Source organism: Scophthalmus maximus, chromosome 8, assembly GCF_022379125.1.
Source record: "Scophthalmus maximus strain ysfricsl-2021 chromosome 8, ASM2237912v1, whole genome shotgun sequence".
NCBI classification, from domain to species: Eukaryota; Metazoa; Chordata; class Actinopteri; order Pleuronectiformes; family Scophthalmidae; genus Scophthalmus; species Scophthalmus maximus.
This window is the reverse complement of record NC_061522.1, coordinates 871,321-885,000: the sequence shown is the minus strand read 5'-3', so window position 1 is coordinate 885,000 and position 13,680 is coordinate 871,321. Positions and strand designations below refer to the sequence as shown.

General features: G+C 44.8%; 1 protein-coding gene across 4 annotated transcripts in view; it reads left to right on the top strand.

Moving 5' to 3' along the window:
- Nucleotides 1-13,680, top strand: part of ttbk1a (tau tubulin kinase 1a) — a 40,655-nt gene that overhangs the window by 17,424 nt on the left and 9,551 nt on the right. For 3 of the 4 annotated variants that reach the window (XM_035636384.2, XM_035636383.2, XM_035636385.2), the window contains exons 7-14: nucleotides 1,600-1,665; nucleotides 1,993-2,085; nucleotides 2,558-2,683; nucleotides 2,774-2,928; nucleotides 3,986-4,196; nucleotides 4,749-4,921; nucleotides 5,747-6,087; nucleotides 6,456-6,634. In XM_035636384.2, coding sequence (XP_035492277.1) covers nucleotides 1,600-1,665; nucleotides 1,993-2,085; nucleotides 2,558-2,683; nucleotides 2,774-2,928; nucleotides 3,986-4,196; nucleotides 4,749-4,921; nucleotides 5,747-6,087; nucleotides 6,456-6,634 — 1,344 coding nt within the window. Of the gene's footprint in view, nucleotides 1-1,599; nucleotides 1,666-1,992; nucleotides 2,086-2,147; nucleotides 2,325-2,557; nucleotides 2,684-2,773; nucleotides 2,929-3,985; nucleotides 4,197-4,748; nucleotides 4,922-5,746; nucleotides 6,088-6,455; nucleotides 6,635-13,680 lie in introns of those variants that run through there. The other variant, XM_035636386.2, reaches the window with a different exon arrangement.

The window sequence follows — 13,680 nt, the reverse complement described above, 5'->3', positions numbered from 1 at the left end:
GATCGCTGCAGCGCTCTGGAGAACGCAGACACCGTCACGACTCTGATACGAGACGGTCTGGCTCATCACAACCAACAAATGTCATTGTTGTGATGGAGAGGACCAGCGTACTGTCAGCAGCACCGGTCCAAAGTCTGATCGTACTTCACCAAAATCGATGGGGACGACGTTTAAATACGTTTCATTTTTATTTGTCTTTTTCTGACTTAAGATGCTCACCTTTTTTTTTTTGATAGACTAGATGGTGAGAAAAAAAAATCATGATCGAGATCGTGGATCGATCCAATCGATTTAGAAGTCCAACTTAATATCTATAAGATTCAACAATCATCCTTAACAATCTTACAACTCATTTTCCAACAGCCAAATAAATCTCTCTCGCAGTATCGAATATATTCCATGTGTCACGGCCTGTTGCACGTGAGATGTATTAAATCACTGTACCGCGACTACAAACTGTCACGTGAAATTTTGTAAAGGCATAAGACTTTAAAGTTTAAAACTTTTAAAACCATGAATGAATTTAATGAAGATTAAAGAATGTTTTAATACCGACGCAGGTTTCAGGGTCGACTAGAATCATCACACCGGTGTGATTGTCTGCGTTTATGAAACTGTGCTTGAGAGGAGATATATATCGTATATCACGATACAACAAAAATATCATCTTTATTGAATTTGGTGTTTAGATGTTTATTAAAATCCTCTCCTCTACAGCAGCTGTTACTGTACCTCGACGTTCAGTCTGTATTGATTCATCATCAGTTCTCTCTTGTTATTCATGTTCTGTGATGTTTTCTGTTGCTTTCTTTATTTTCTTTATCTGTTTTTTTAATTTTCCTCTTTTTTACGTTTCAGTGTTGTTTTTTGTGTTGTTTTTTTTACAGTTCCTTTGGACTTATGATTTTGACGTGCATGCCTCCCGTTTCTCCATCATCTCCATGGTTACCCAGGGATGTGAGTGGTTTCTATAGCGACAAGACGGGTCACATGCCCCATTACACCTACCACCTGTGTTTTATTACACATACTGTAAATCCTTGAGGTCATCAGGCCACTTCCTGTTTTCTTTTATGTTTGTACAATAAGAACTAAGTCGTGTGTTGGATTGTTCGGCCTTTGGCGGAGTGTTTGTTGCTGTAATGCTCATTTAAGCCACAAGACGACGAGGTGCACCAAAATAAATCCAAAAATGAGCAACAGCATTTGTTGTTTCAAAGAATAAAAATAAATTAAACGGGTTTTAAAACTCGTTCGTACGAATGACAACCTGTTCTGAGATCAGCTGACATCCTCAAGCTTCACTGATTGACAGTTATTTTACATCACTGACACATAATATACATTTATTTTGCTCGTTTTACATTGTTAAAACATGAGGCGACGGAGCGAGAGAACAGATGAAACACAGGAGTCGTGCTCACGACCTCAACAGCTGCCTCTTCTTTCTTTTTTATGTGGTGCCTCAGATTTGCAAAAATGTCTTTTAGTTAAAATTAGTCGTATTTTATTCAGGAGGATGTGATATAGGAAGTAAAGTGGCGATGAGGAAGCTTGTTGACGTCGCTTCTCTCTAACTTTGCTCTGTGGTGTGTGCAGCCGAGGACCGTGGCCGGTTTCAGAGGGACGGTCCGATACGCGTCAGTCAACGCTCATAAAAACAAGGTCGGTGCTGTTTTTAAAGATGTTTTATTTCTTTCTGTAAGTGACTGGGTGAAAATGAAGTATGTGACAGGTATGGAGTGTGATGATGTGAAGATCCTGTCAGTCAGTTTGATGAGAGACTTTGTCAAAATAATGACTCACCATCTTCTCTTCAGTGTTTTGTCACAACGTTTCTCATTATAATTATTAAAAGCTTTTTTTTTCATCACATTGGCAGAAATGAGCTTCCATACATAAAAAATTATATATTATCATATATTATGAAGTATTTCAAGTAGCGTTAACGTTTAAACTGGATCATCTTTTTGTGTGTGTGTGTTCCTTCAGGAAATGGGTCGTCATGACGACCTGTGGTCGTTGTTTTACATGTTGGTGGAGTTTGCTGTTGGACAGTTGCCGTGGCGAAAGATCAAAGATAAGGTAACGTTCACAAGAACTACCTCTTCGAACACGTACAACAGCAACAAGAACAACAAGAACAACTCATTTTAACAATATCAACCATGATATGAACCACATTGACCTGCAGGTGTCAGAGTTTCTTTTCGTATCGCATTAAAACCTGTATTCATGGTCCTGACGATGTAATGACCGACTCCGCCTCTTCCACATGAACCCTGGGTCGAATGAGACGGTTGATATCCAGCTTCGTAGTTCAGGTTAGATCAGGGCGATGTTAGGTTAAATTAAGACAGATTACGAAAACATATCCTTGGTTTGTTGAACTCGTTCCGTAGTCCAGACCCCTGGTGGACACACGATGATGATCTTCTTCTGGTTGTAGGAGAAGGCAGCTGGTTACTAGACAAGTTGCATGGCCGACGCAGGTTTCACTGCTTTACAACACGAGACAACATCATGACGTAAGGGGTTTTGATGTTGTTTCTTCCAGGAACAAGTTGGTCAGATCAAGGAGCGTTATGACCATCGGATGCTGCTCAAACACATGCCTTCAGAGTTTAACATCTTCCTGGACCACGTCCTGGCCCTGGACTACTACACCAAACCAGACTACCAGGTACACGCTGTGAAACGAACCGTGTGGTTCCGTCTGCAGGTACGCGTCTGCTTCAGGTTTAACGGCTCCAGCTGTTTGTTTGTTGTCCAGCTGCTGATGTCGGTGTTTGAGAACAGCATGAAGGAGCGAATCATCACGGAGAACGAGCCTTTCGACTGGGAGAAGGGAGGCGGCGACGTCACGCTGTCGACCAGCGCCTCCACCCAACCACAGCACAACACCCGACCCACCGCCGCCATGGTGGGGTAAGAACCAGACCATCGGCTCCGTGACAGACGCCTGCAGAACCAGAACCCAACTGAAGAGCGAATGTCTGACTCCGATTAAGACTGTTTCCAGATCTCAGATATCAATTTACTAAATAGTTTAAATAAATTGGAGTTTTCACTCAGTCCCCTTTTTGTTCTCACACATGAGAGGAGCTTGCCTGGACAGGTCCTAATCCACCTGGGCGATAGATTAACGATCCCATCGAAATGAACAATTGGTTCATAATATTGTCTAATGGTTCAGATTCCAGATCTCAGATCAACTTGGTGACAATAGTCTTATACTGATAGTAACGAAGGACTAAAACTATCAAAAAAAGACAAGTATTACTACTAAATAAGTATTAATAAATTGGAGTTTTCTTGTCAGCCAGTCAGATCTAAATCTAATGGGACAGGTTTTAATCTTCCTGAACAGGTCTTAATCTACATGGACAGATCTTAATCTACCTGGACAAGTCTTAATCTACCTGGACAGGTCTTAATCTACCTGGAAAGGTCTTAATCTACATGGACAAGTCTTAATCTACCTGGACAAGTCTTAATCTACCTGGACAGGTCTTAATCTACCTGGACAGGTCTTAATCTACATGGACAAGTCTTAATCTACCTGGACAGGTCTTAATCTACCTGGACAAGTCTTAATCTACCTGGACAAGTCTTAATCTACCTGGACAAGTCTTAATCTACCTGGACAGGTCTTAATCTACATGGACAAGTCTTAATCTACCTGGACAGGTCTTAATCTACATGGACAAGTCTTAATCTACCTGGACAGGTCTTAATCTACCTGGACAGGTCTTAATCTACCTGGACAAGTCTTAATCTACCTGGACAGGTCTGAATCTACATGGACAAGTCTTAATCTACCTGGACAAGTCTTAATCTACCTGGACAGATCTTAATCTACCTGGACAGATCTTAATCTATTTGGTCAAGTCTTAATACAGCTGGGCGATAGATTAACAATCCCATCGCAATGAACAATTGGTTCTTAATAGTGTGTAATGGTTCTCATGTTCTCTGTCCACAGAGCCATCGTGACGCCGGTCCCTGGAGATCTTCAGCGGGAGAACACTGATGATGTTCTGCAGGACGAACACCTCAGCGATCAGGAGAACGCCCCCCCGGCCCCGCCCAGTCGACCCCCCGGGGAGATGAGTGTCCAGCAGGGCGGAGAGCCGGGAGAGGCCTGGGAGGACACGGACTTCAACCGCAACCGTCTCCGGATCAGCCTGAACAAGGTTCGACCTGAACACCCGTCAGTTGTAAAGCTGGTAGCTAAAAGGATTCATGTTTAATCTTCATCTGTATTTTATGTTTGTACTAGAACATTGGTCAAACATTCACATATGGTCCTGCTTTTGTAACGACCAGCGCAAGCAGTGGTCCGATAGTTTGGTGTCTTCTCGACCTTGAAAGTAGCAATTACAGACAAATCCCTGAAATGCAGCCAAACCATTTTAATTAAACATTCCGCAGCCACTAAATGTGGGTAAAGCTGGAACGTCTGTTAATTAGTCTGCATTAACTATAGATTAGTAATAGTTTTGACAGTATCTGTTGTCCACAGCTGCTTTATTCTGTATGTATGTAGGAGGATGTCAACAGATCTGAGACTTGATTAAATCCTGTACACACACGTCAGATGGGTCAGTTATGACTCAGCATTCTGCCGCTCAAGTGTAATAAAGTAGAATTATGAGCGAAACATCTTTTGGATTGATGAAATGATATAAACAGCTTTGCCAGGCAATTTATTTTTATGGTTTGATTTCTATCGTTCTGTCCTTCAGGGGGCTCAGGAGGAGGAGGCGGGCCGGTCGGTGTGTCCAGTGTCGCCAGTTCGAGGCGGAGCCCCCGAGTCGCCGACAGGTCAAGGTCGGTCTCTACGTTACCGCCGGGTCAACAGCCCCGAATCTGAGCGCCTGTCTGCTGCCGAGGGCCGGGCCGACGCCTACGGACAGAGGTGACATGAAACTACTCAAAACACTGCGGGAGGTTTAAAGAGCTGGAAGCAGCACGTCTGCCAAGTGTGTTATACAGTTTTAAAGGTTCTGGATGATACAAATAAAGACGAGACGGACTTGACAGCTGTGAGACTTGAGATTCTAAAGCAAAGATATTAAAATCTAAAGTTTCTTGACTCTCAAGAGTCTGTTTTACCCACAGACTTGAGACTTTCTCAGCTCACGTGAGACTTGACTTGAGACATTCTGTGACTTGTTACTTGACTTGTACCTGTCTTGACTCACATACAATTTGATATTCCCTTTACTTACTCAAACTTGGAGGTTTACTCAAGACTATCTCTGAAAAGACTTGAAGGTTGACTTGCTCTCGTAAACTTTAGACTTGGGATGTCTCAGCTGACTTTAGACTTGACTCAAGCTTCCTCTTATGGAATTAAAAGTTAGAAAAGACTTGGAATCGTCTTAACTGACTTGAGCCTTGTCTTGAGTCACTTTTTGACAAGACTTAGGAGTTAACTGGGTCATGCACTAAAGACTTCCCTTGGAATTGTCTCAACTGACTTGGGCTCATCCTCGTCTACTCTGGTCTTGATTTGAAACTTCCTTTGACAAGATGTGTGACTTGGGTCAATACTTGAGATTTACCCTGACGAGACATGTGACTCGACCTGAACTTGCCCTCAAGGTTTTTCCTCAAACATCTAAGAATTAACTTGGGATGTTTGACTCGACTCAGCTTTGCCCTGAAGAGCTTTAAGACTTGAGTTTGTACTTGACAAAAGCTTTGACTCACCAAGACGTCTGTCTGTGTTTTCCTCCAGGTCTAGGATGGACATCCTCGGATCTCCATCTCGTCACGTCTACTCCTCCCAGCCGGCTCAGATGCTGTCCGTCGACCCCGGTTTCCGCGGCGATCGACAGGCCAGTGGTCGCCAGGAGGTGTCGGTGGCGTCCGCCGACCAGGAGGCGCACAGCAACGCCTTCATCCGCTCCGTTCCGCTGGCCGAGGAGGAGGATTTCGACAGTAAAGAGTGGGTGATCATCGACAAAGAGACGGAATTACGAGACTTCCAACCGACCACGTCGGGGACGACTGACGAGGAGCCAGAGGAGCTCCGCCCCCTGGAGGAGCAGGAGGAGCGGAGGAGGCTCAGGGTCGCAGGTAGGAGCCTCTGCATACACCTGAAAAAACCACAGAGACAAAGAGAGGACTAGCTAGAACCATGTTGCTAGCTAGTCCTCTGGAGACAAACAAGGCGTTGCACCGACCTGACTTGAAAATTACTTTCTTCTTTTTATGCAACAAAATCAGCTGTTTTATTTCCCTGTTCTTGTTGTTATTTGCCCGATCAAAACTTTTACAAGACAAAATTTCACACGCAAAACTTATCTGCTTGCTAATTTCCATCTGCGGTCCGTAGGGAAGTTAGACCCAATACAACAGGTACAGCAGTATAAACACAATCTCACAAACCACTCACATTATTTGTGTAAGTACCGATTTTCACACTTCCCGTCTTTTTCCTGCAGGGGAGCTGGTGGTTCGTCCAAAGACCCACACCAGGGAGAGCAGCCGAGGCATGCTGACGCTAACGGAGGAAGAGGCGTCCAGGAGGAGTGGCGGGAGCCCCGCCCAGTCGCCCTGTCACTCGCTGCCGTCGGGACGCCCCCGCCGGAGAGAGTCGGAACCCATTGGACCTCAAAGACCGGTAAGAGAACCAGCCAGCCAATCAGAGGAGAGCTGAGCTCTCCGACAAGCACGTTGGTGGACAGATGGACGGCTGCTGTACACATTCGAAACTCCCAAGGACAATCTGGTTGAAAACCAGACGCTGTCGCAAGGAGGCGCCGCTGCACCATTCATCTGTCTGTCAACGTGCAGCTTAAAGGACAAATCCAGCACGATCCAAGGTTCTGCTGATCTCCAGTTTTCTCCTCTTTGGCAAATTTATACAAGCTTTTAACTTTAGGGTAAGAAGAAAGTAGCGGGTAGTAAGTTAAAAACGTAGCATTCGACCAAGAGGCTGTTGGTTCAATCCCCGCACAAGCATCATTTTCCCCTCGAGGTGGATTTGAGCAAGGCACTAAACCCCCAACTGCTGCAGTGGAGCTGCTCAACTCTGTTTTATACCAACAGTGTACGAATGGCAGTTCCACATATGGGATATTTACCAAATGTCTTATTAGGTTTAATAAGCGTCTTCACACCACAGTTGTAGCGCTGCGGTCAATTTTGTGGAGAAATGGTTTGCTGAGTTTCAGGCCGTGGCCCCGTCGTGTTTCCTCTGGTGCAGTAACGAGGAGTTTGCCTCTTTCTGAACTTCGTTGTGTATAATTTCATTCGGACAGAGTTTGCTCATTGTGGCTGCTGTTGGGTTTGTCTCGATGATAGCTAGGTCCAATGTCTTGAGACAAACTACAACAAATGGATGATTTGAATCAAGAAATATCAAATCAAAGAACTACTAAACGAGACTAATGTTAACTAATGACTGACTAACTGTGTTCACACCAGAAGGGAGTTGCGTGAGTTTGGCCGAACGATCATTTGCGAATAACTCGTATAAACACAACCCATGAATATTTGCTGTTCTTCCTTCCACTTTCTCCAACAAACCTACTCTGACCACACGTAAGCATGAACTGTTGAATGTATAAAGACACTTCCTGTCAAGTCCTCTCCTTCGCCCAGTCACGACACAAGTAGCAACTCGTGTCAAAAAGCTCGGGCTGCCCAAACACCGTGATGATAGTTTTATCCTCCATTTCTGATACGACGTCAGGACGTCTGACCCCGGCGACAGAGGGAGGATCTCAACGCTAACTGGCTTTCACGACAACGTGTCATGAATATAGAGTTGAAATATTAGAACTCCAGCGAGTTAAACGAATTAAGCAAATTACACATCTTCTTCTCGCGCCTCTGCGTATATAGTCTCAGCGCGTTTCGGTGTGAAGAACGCAGCATCAGAATCTGTCAGTCCGTCATCTGCATGGCGCTGGTGGAGTTGTGAGGCAGGTAGAAACGACCTCTCGCCACCTTTCGTCACTTCATTCACTGTTGGAGGTCAAGAGCAACTCATCTGGACTCATGCTGGAATTGTCTTTTAAATATGTGAGAGTGACGACGGGAACATCTGTCACACGCAGTCGACCTGTTCAACCGCCAGCAGCCAGAAGTCTGAGGGCTTCCCCCTCTGCGGTTTACTGTTTACTGTATGTGGCATGAAAGGATCCACAGTCCTGATAAGAAGATTAAATCCCCAAATTGAAATATTTCCTGAAGAAGATTTTGTTGTGCCATCGTGACGGAGCCTGAGGTCGGTTCTGATCAGGTTTAACTGACCGACCCGCTTGGAGACATGGAGCTGCTGTCGTCACCTTCAGCTTCATTTCTTGACCCTGAAGGTGTCGATGGTTTGATTCCCTCCACGACTGCCTGTGACACCTGTTTTCACCTGTTTCCTGCTGTGTGTGAATGGTGACCGCCACCTTTTCCTCCTGACTGGAGCCGAGTTTCAAATCTTTTTAAGTGCTTTGCACCGCTTGTTTAATTCTGAAGGGATGAATGAGAAGCAGCTGCAGCTGTCGAACACGACCGGCAGCCGTGATGCTAATGTGTCAGGATGTAAATGATGTTTTCATCCTCTGTTGTTCTGCTGTTTTCTCTCTCACACACACACACACACACACAGCTTATACCAACAAGTTCTCCCACTCATATGACGAACTATGTGGTATGTGGTAAAAACGACCAATTCCATCGTTTTCCTACACTAGCGCCTCTCCTGGTGACGGGAGGTACGACACAAATACCTTTCACCTCAGAGCATCGTGGGGTTTTATTTGATTGACCAACGCATGGTTGATGATCTCGTGAAGGTAACGGTGATGGTAAGAGTTATTGTGACATGGCAGAGAATACGCACAGTTACTTTACAGAATATAAGCAAATCCATTGAAATACACAAAAGTGACGGATGTACCAGCTCCACCGCTGACCTCTAGTGGTCGTGTACATAACGGCCGCTAGAAGTCAGCGCTCTTTAAAACGACCACATACGTTGGGCCTGTCACGATAATTACGTTATCGACTTATCGTACGATACATAAACATGAACTCAATCATTTTTTATTGGCTTCAATAACTGCCGTTGTGTCTACATGAGTGTTTGTTGACATAAGAATGAATGGTAACAACAGTCCAGGAAGTCTCGCTGCTTCTGTCCACTCGTCTGTTCTCGTCGTGTGATTCATCTGCTACTGGTTTGGTTTATAAAATGTCAGAAAATATGGTTTACTTTGTATTTCGTCTTGAATTTGTTTGTTTTGTCTGGGCAGCAGCAACACAGATCGTGTGGATGCACGTGCAACGAGCCGGAATAGGCCTGAACTGCAAGTTCACACGATTCAGTATCAACAAAAAGAAGTTCTTAAAATGACGACAATGGCGTTTATCACGATAACTTCTCGTACGATATATCGTGACAGGCCTACACAAACGGACCGATCCATGTGTCTGGATTATACTGTTTGATGAGTTTCCATGATGGTGAACAAATGTAAATGTACTATTATAATCAAACAACGGGACAAACTGTGGCGCCTGCTGGTTCACGTCCAGTACCAACGTTCAGCGTGTGGATGTCGATGTAGCGAGTCCGACTTTTCAGGCAGGAGACTCACGTATACTGAGGTTTATTACCCATAAGCATCATTTTTTTTTTAACCATAAACAACTTGTAGAACGAGAGAATTTACAAAAAGACTGGTTTTCAGATGTGGAAAAAAAATGGAACTTATTCCAGAGTTTTTGCAGAATCAAAATCAAAAATCTTCTGTCCTCAGCAGTGGATAAATAATGTCCGTGTTTCAACGCTGAGTTTTATCTTCAACAATAACTTCCTGTCGGAAGCTTTTGATTGATTGATCAGTTTGATTCTTCAGCATCGATCTGTTTCCTGAGAAGCTGATCGTCGTCGTCATGTCGTGGACTCGGTCAGAGACGGATTCCACCTCGGCGGTCGCTCTGAGCTCGGTGTCCTTCAGTCTGGTCGTGTCTCTTGGCTCAGGCGCTCTTGTTTTTGGTGGCAGGAAGTCCTCATGATTATTTTTGGGGCCTTTTTTAAGGTATTAATTGACAGATGCATTTTCTCATAACAAGCATATTTGACTCATAGTTCATAGTCAGAGGTTTGTCACTTGGAGACGATTCATTTCTTCAGTCTGCCAGAACTCCTTCAGGTTCATAGTGTTAACGTGGGTTATGACCTGAGAAGGTGAACGCATCAGTCTCCTGCAGCTCCTCTCTCACAGCCTCCGTCTGAAACCCCCGTCTCTTTAAGGCCCCTCCTCCCAATGAAGCCCAGTCATGCTGATTGGCCAGCTGGCTCCACACTCTCTTGTGATTGGCCCAGCGCGTGTCAGACTGGCCGCCGGCTCTTTGCACTTCTGGAACTTTGTGTCGTCTCCTACTCTCGTCCGGACGACTGACGAGGTGTTTCAGGAGCAGATTCACTTCAGACTTTGGGCTTTTTAACTTTGCAGAAGTTCTTTTTTTTTAAAAACCTCTAAGCCACTAGAGGACAAACAGAAAAAGCAGAATATGTCCCCATCAGTGTTGTTTGTCATGAACTGCAACAACACAAGGACAACAGAAACATCTGCTCAGATAGATGGTCGGCAATCGTTAAACACAAGAAGAGTGGATATGTTTATATATATATATATATACATATATATGTATATATACATATATATATATATATGTATATATATATATGTATAAGTTTCTACTGTCAGTTGGAAGGAAAAACTAAAAAAAGACAAACCAAACATTTAAGGAACTGTGTATTAGTCAATAAAAAATCTTTCAGGATTTCTGGGCTTCCATAAAATAAAGATGGAGGTAAGAGGAAGAGAATCTATGGAAAAAACTAATAGCTGTAAATATTAATATACACAATACAGAAACAAAACACTTATTTATAAACAGATAAACAAAAACAAATAAAAGATCTTCCACGGACCAAACCTGATGAAAATATGGAGGGAAACAATGAATTGCTGGCGTGGAGCTCAGTTTGTCCAGCAGGTGGCACTAAAAGGAGACAGTGGAATGGTTCATCCTGAGGGGAACAGGAATGTGATCAGGACATTTCACCACTTCAGTTTTTTTTGTGGTCATTTTTCTTGTGTGTTTGCTTGTGTAAGTGTCGTCCTGATGGTGGCGCTACAGGGACGTGGGACGGAGTGAAGCACTGGGGAGTCTGAATGTGGAATTATTAAATATCACACTTATTTTTTTAAAATTTGATTTGAAACCCTGCGATTGACATTTGATTTTCCTTTAGCAGGATTTAATTCATCGGTGTGATTTATTGATTTTTTTTTTCAATTTTGTTTTCATTCATTTGTTTTTTTGTGTGTTGCCTTTTAATTTATTCATGCTCTCATTTAATTTATTCACTCATAAGGCAGGTGTGGTCCTCCATACTCCACCATGTGGCTGCCGGACGTCACTGCATCGTCACCGACGTTTCACTTCACCTGCAGCGTAACGTCGCCGCTCTAACTTACCTCTTTTGTTTTGTTTCCGTGAGCGAAACTGTTGGCGAGACATTTTCATTTTCCGTGCCGTTTGTCACCAGTAGCCTCAGAGCGAGCTCTCTGGACTGCCATTCTCTTTTATACTCCTCTCCACACCCCCCCCCCCCCCCACCCCCTCCACATAACCACTGATGCCTTTGCCCCCCCCGACCGATCGATTTAAAAGTACGCGGTATGTCGAGTTTGATTTCGCCCGAGGAGACAGAGAACAGAGCGAGGGTGCCAGTGGGACAACACGAGAAGAAATAAAGTGATGTTTCGGGGTAAGCACAGTTTAGGAATAGTCCTTAACCTTCTGTTCTCTCACTCAGTTTCTGTTCCTCCTCTTCCCTTTTCCTCCTTTGTGTTCCTCCGTTGTGTGTCTGTGTTTTGTGTGCTTGACGACTCCATCTCTCTTTTGTTTTCCCTGTTGTTTGGTTTCTTTCTGCATCTCCAGTGGTAATTCATTTTCTTTCCCTTCAGAAACCCAAAAGCTCAGAGTGTCTCAGACTGTTGTAGACTAGTGAGAATGTTGCAGTTGCTCGTGCCGGTGACTTTGTGTCCTTTTTAAAGTGCTTCTTTTGTGGGGAAGATGTTTTTCCATCATCGCAATGTTACCAGTTAGAGGGATGCTAGTCTGACCAATCTGGCAACCCACACAGCTAACGGCCGATTGGCTCCACTGTCCCGTTAGGTGTTTTTCATATTGTAGCTTCTGTGTAGCATCTTTTAGCTTGTAACTTGTAGACAGATTTACACCGACACTCCTTCAGCTTCTATTCCCAGGCCCCTCCCCCCTCATGACCTTTGACCAATCAGCTGCGAGGCTTTAGATGTGTGAGATCACCCATTGGCTCTCACCTGTCTAACGCCCGGGCGGTCGGGGAGGGGAAGGACACGAGGGCAGGAAGTCAAATCAGAGTGTTGGGATGTAGCCATGTAGCATTTCATTATTTCCCTACAGTCTGTGTTTCATTTATTAACCTCCCCTCCCTCTCTCTGATTGGTCTGCTTGCAGTTGGACGACGACCGGCACCAACCGCGGCCCAATCAGCTGAGGAGGCTGGCCTCCTACGTCTTCTCCTCCTCCACGCTGGAGACGGAGCAGTATCCGCACGCCGGCGGCAGCTTCATCCAGAGGAGCCGCTCGGCCGAGAGCAGCCCCGCCCACGTCACCGCCCACGTCGGCGCCGCGGCCCGGCGGCGGCACGCCGGCACACTGCCGGCGCCCGGCAGCCCCCGGAGCAGACACTCGGTCCTGAACGTGTCGCGGACGCAGCTGCAGCAGATGTTAGCCAAGCTCATGAACAAGAACAGCAGCTGAGGGGCGGACTCGGACCACACACACACACACACACACACGTGAAATACACTGATGCACATATATACACAAATATACATGCACACATTACATATGCAGGGTTAGTCAAAACATTTTTGTGGCCGGGGGCAGAATCGACCCCCTGGCCCCCCCCATAAACTATACTGTATTGATCACCGACTGTGATCAATTCATTCATTTACTATTGATCTATAAATGTCCTTTCACAAGAAAAAAAAAAAAGAGATCCACTCGTTAAATAAAACCTAAAATCATTTTTGAGACTTTAAGACTACTTGAGTTTCTGTATTTTTTTTTGGCCCCTAAACAAGGTTTAGTTTACTTCAGGTCAGCTCCACATGTACAAACACATGTATGACACAGCACACTGAGAGACAGACAATAACCACACACTCACTCACTCACACACACACACACACACACACACACACACACACACACTCACTCACTCACTCACTCACACACACACACACACACACACACACACACACACACACACACTCACGTAGCCCTACCACCGACTTTTCGAGCAGAGGAGCAGGAGAAGAGGACGACGACAGCGCCGCCGCCGGGAAATGTTTTTCCATGCAATAAACTCTCGAAGCCTCTTCGAACCTGATTTGCACACGCCACAGAAAAATGTGAAACTAAGTATTTGCGTCCTTTGTTTCTGTGAAGAAGAAGAAGAAGAAGAAGAAGAAGAAGAAGAAGCAGACGAGTGTGAAACCGAGTGCGGCTGCTGACAGACTGTTAAGCTTTTACAGTATTTGTGCAATTTTATTACGTTTCAATTTTTTTGACGCTTTTCCGGCAAAAACGAAGAGG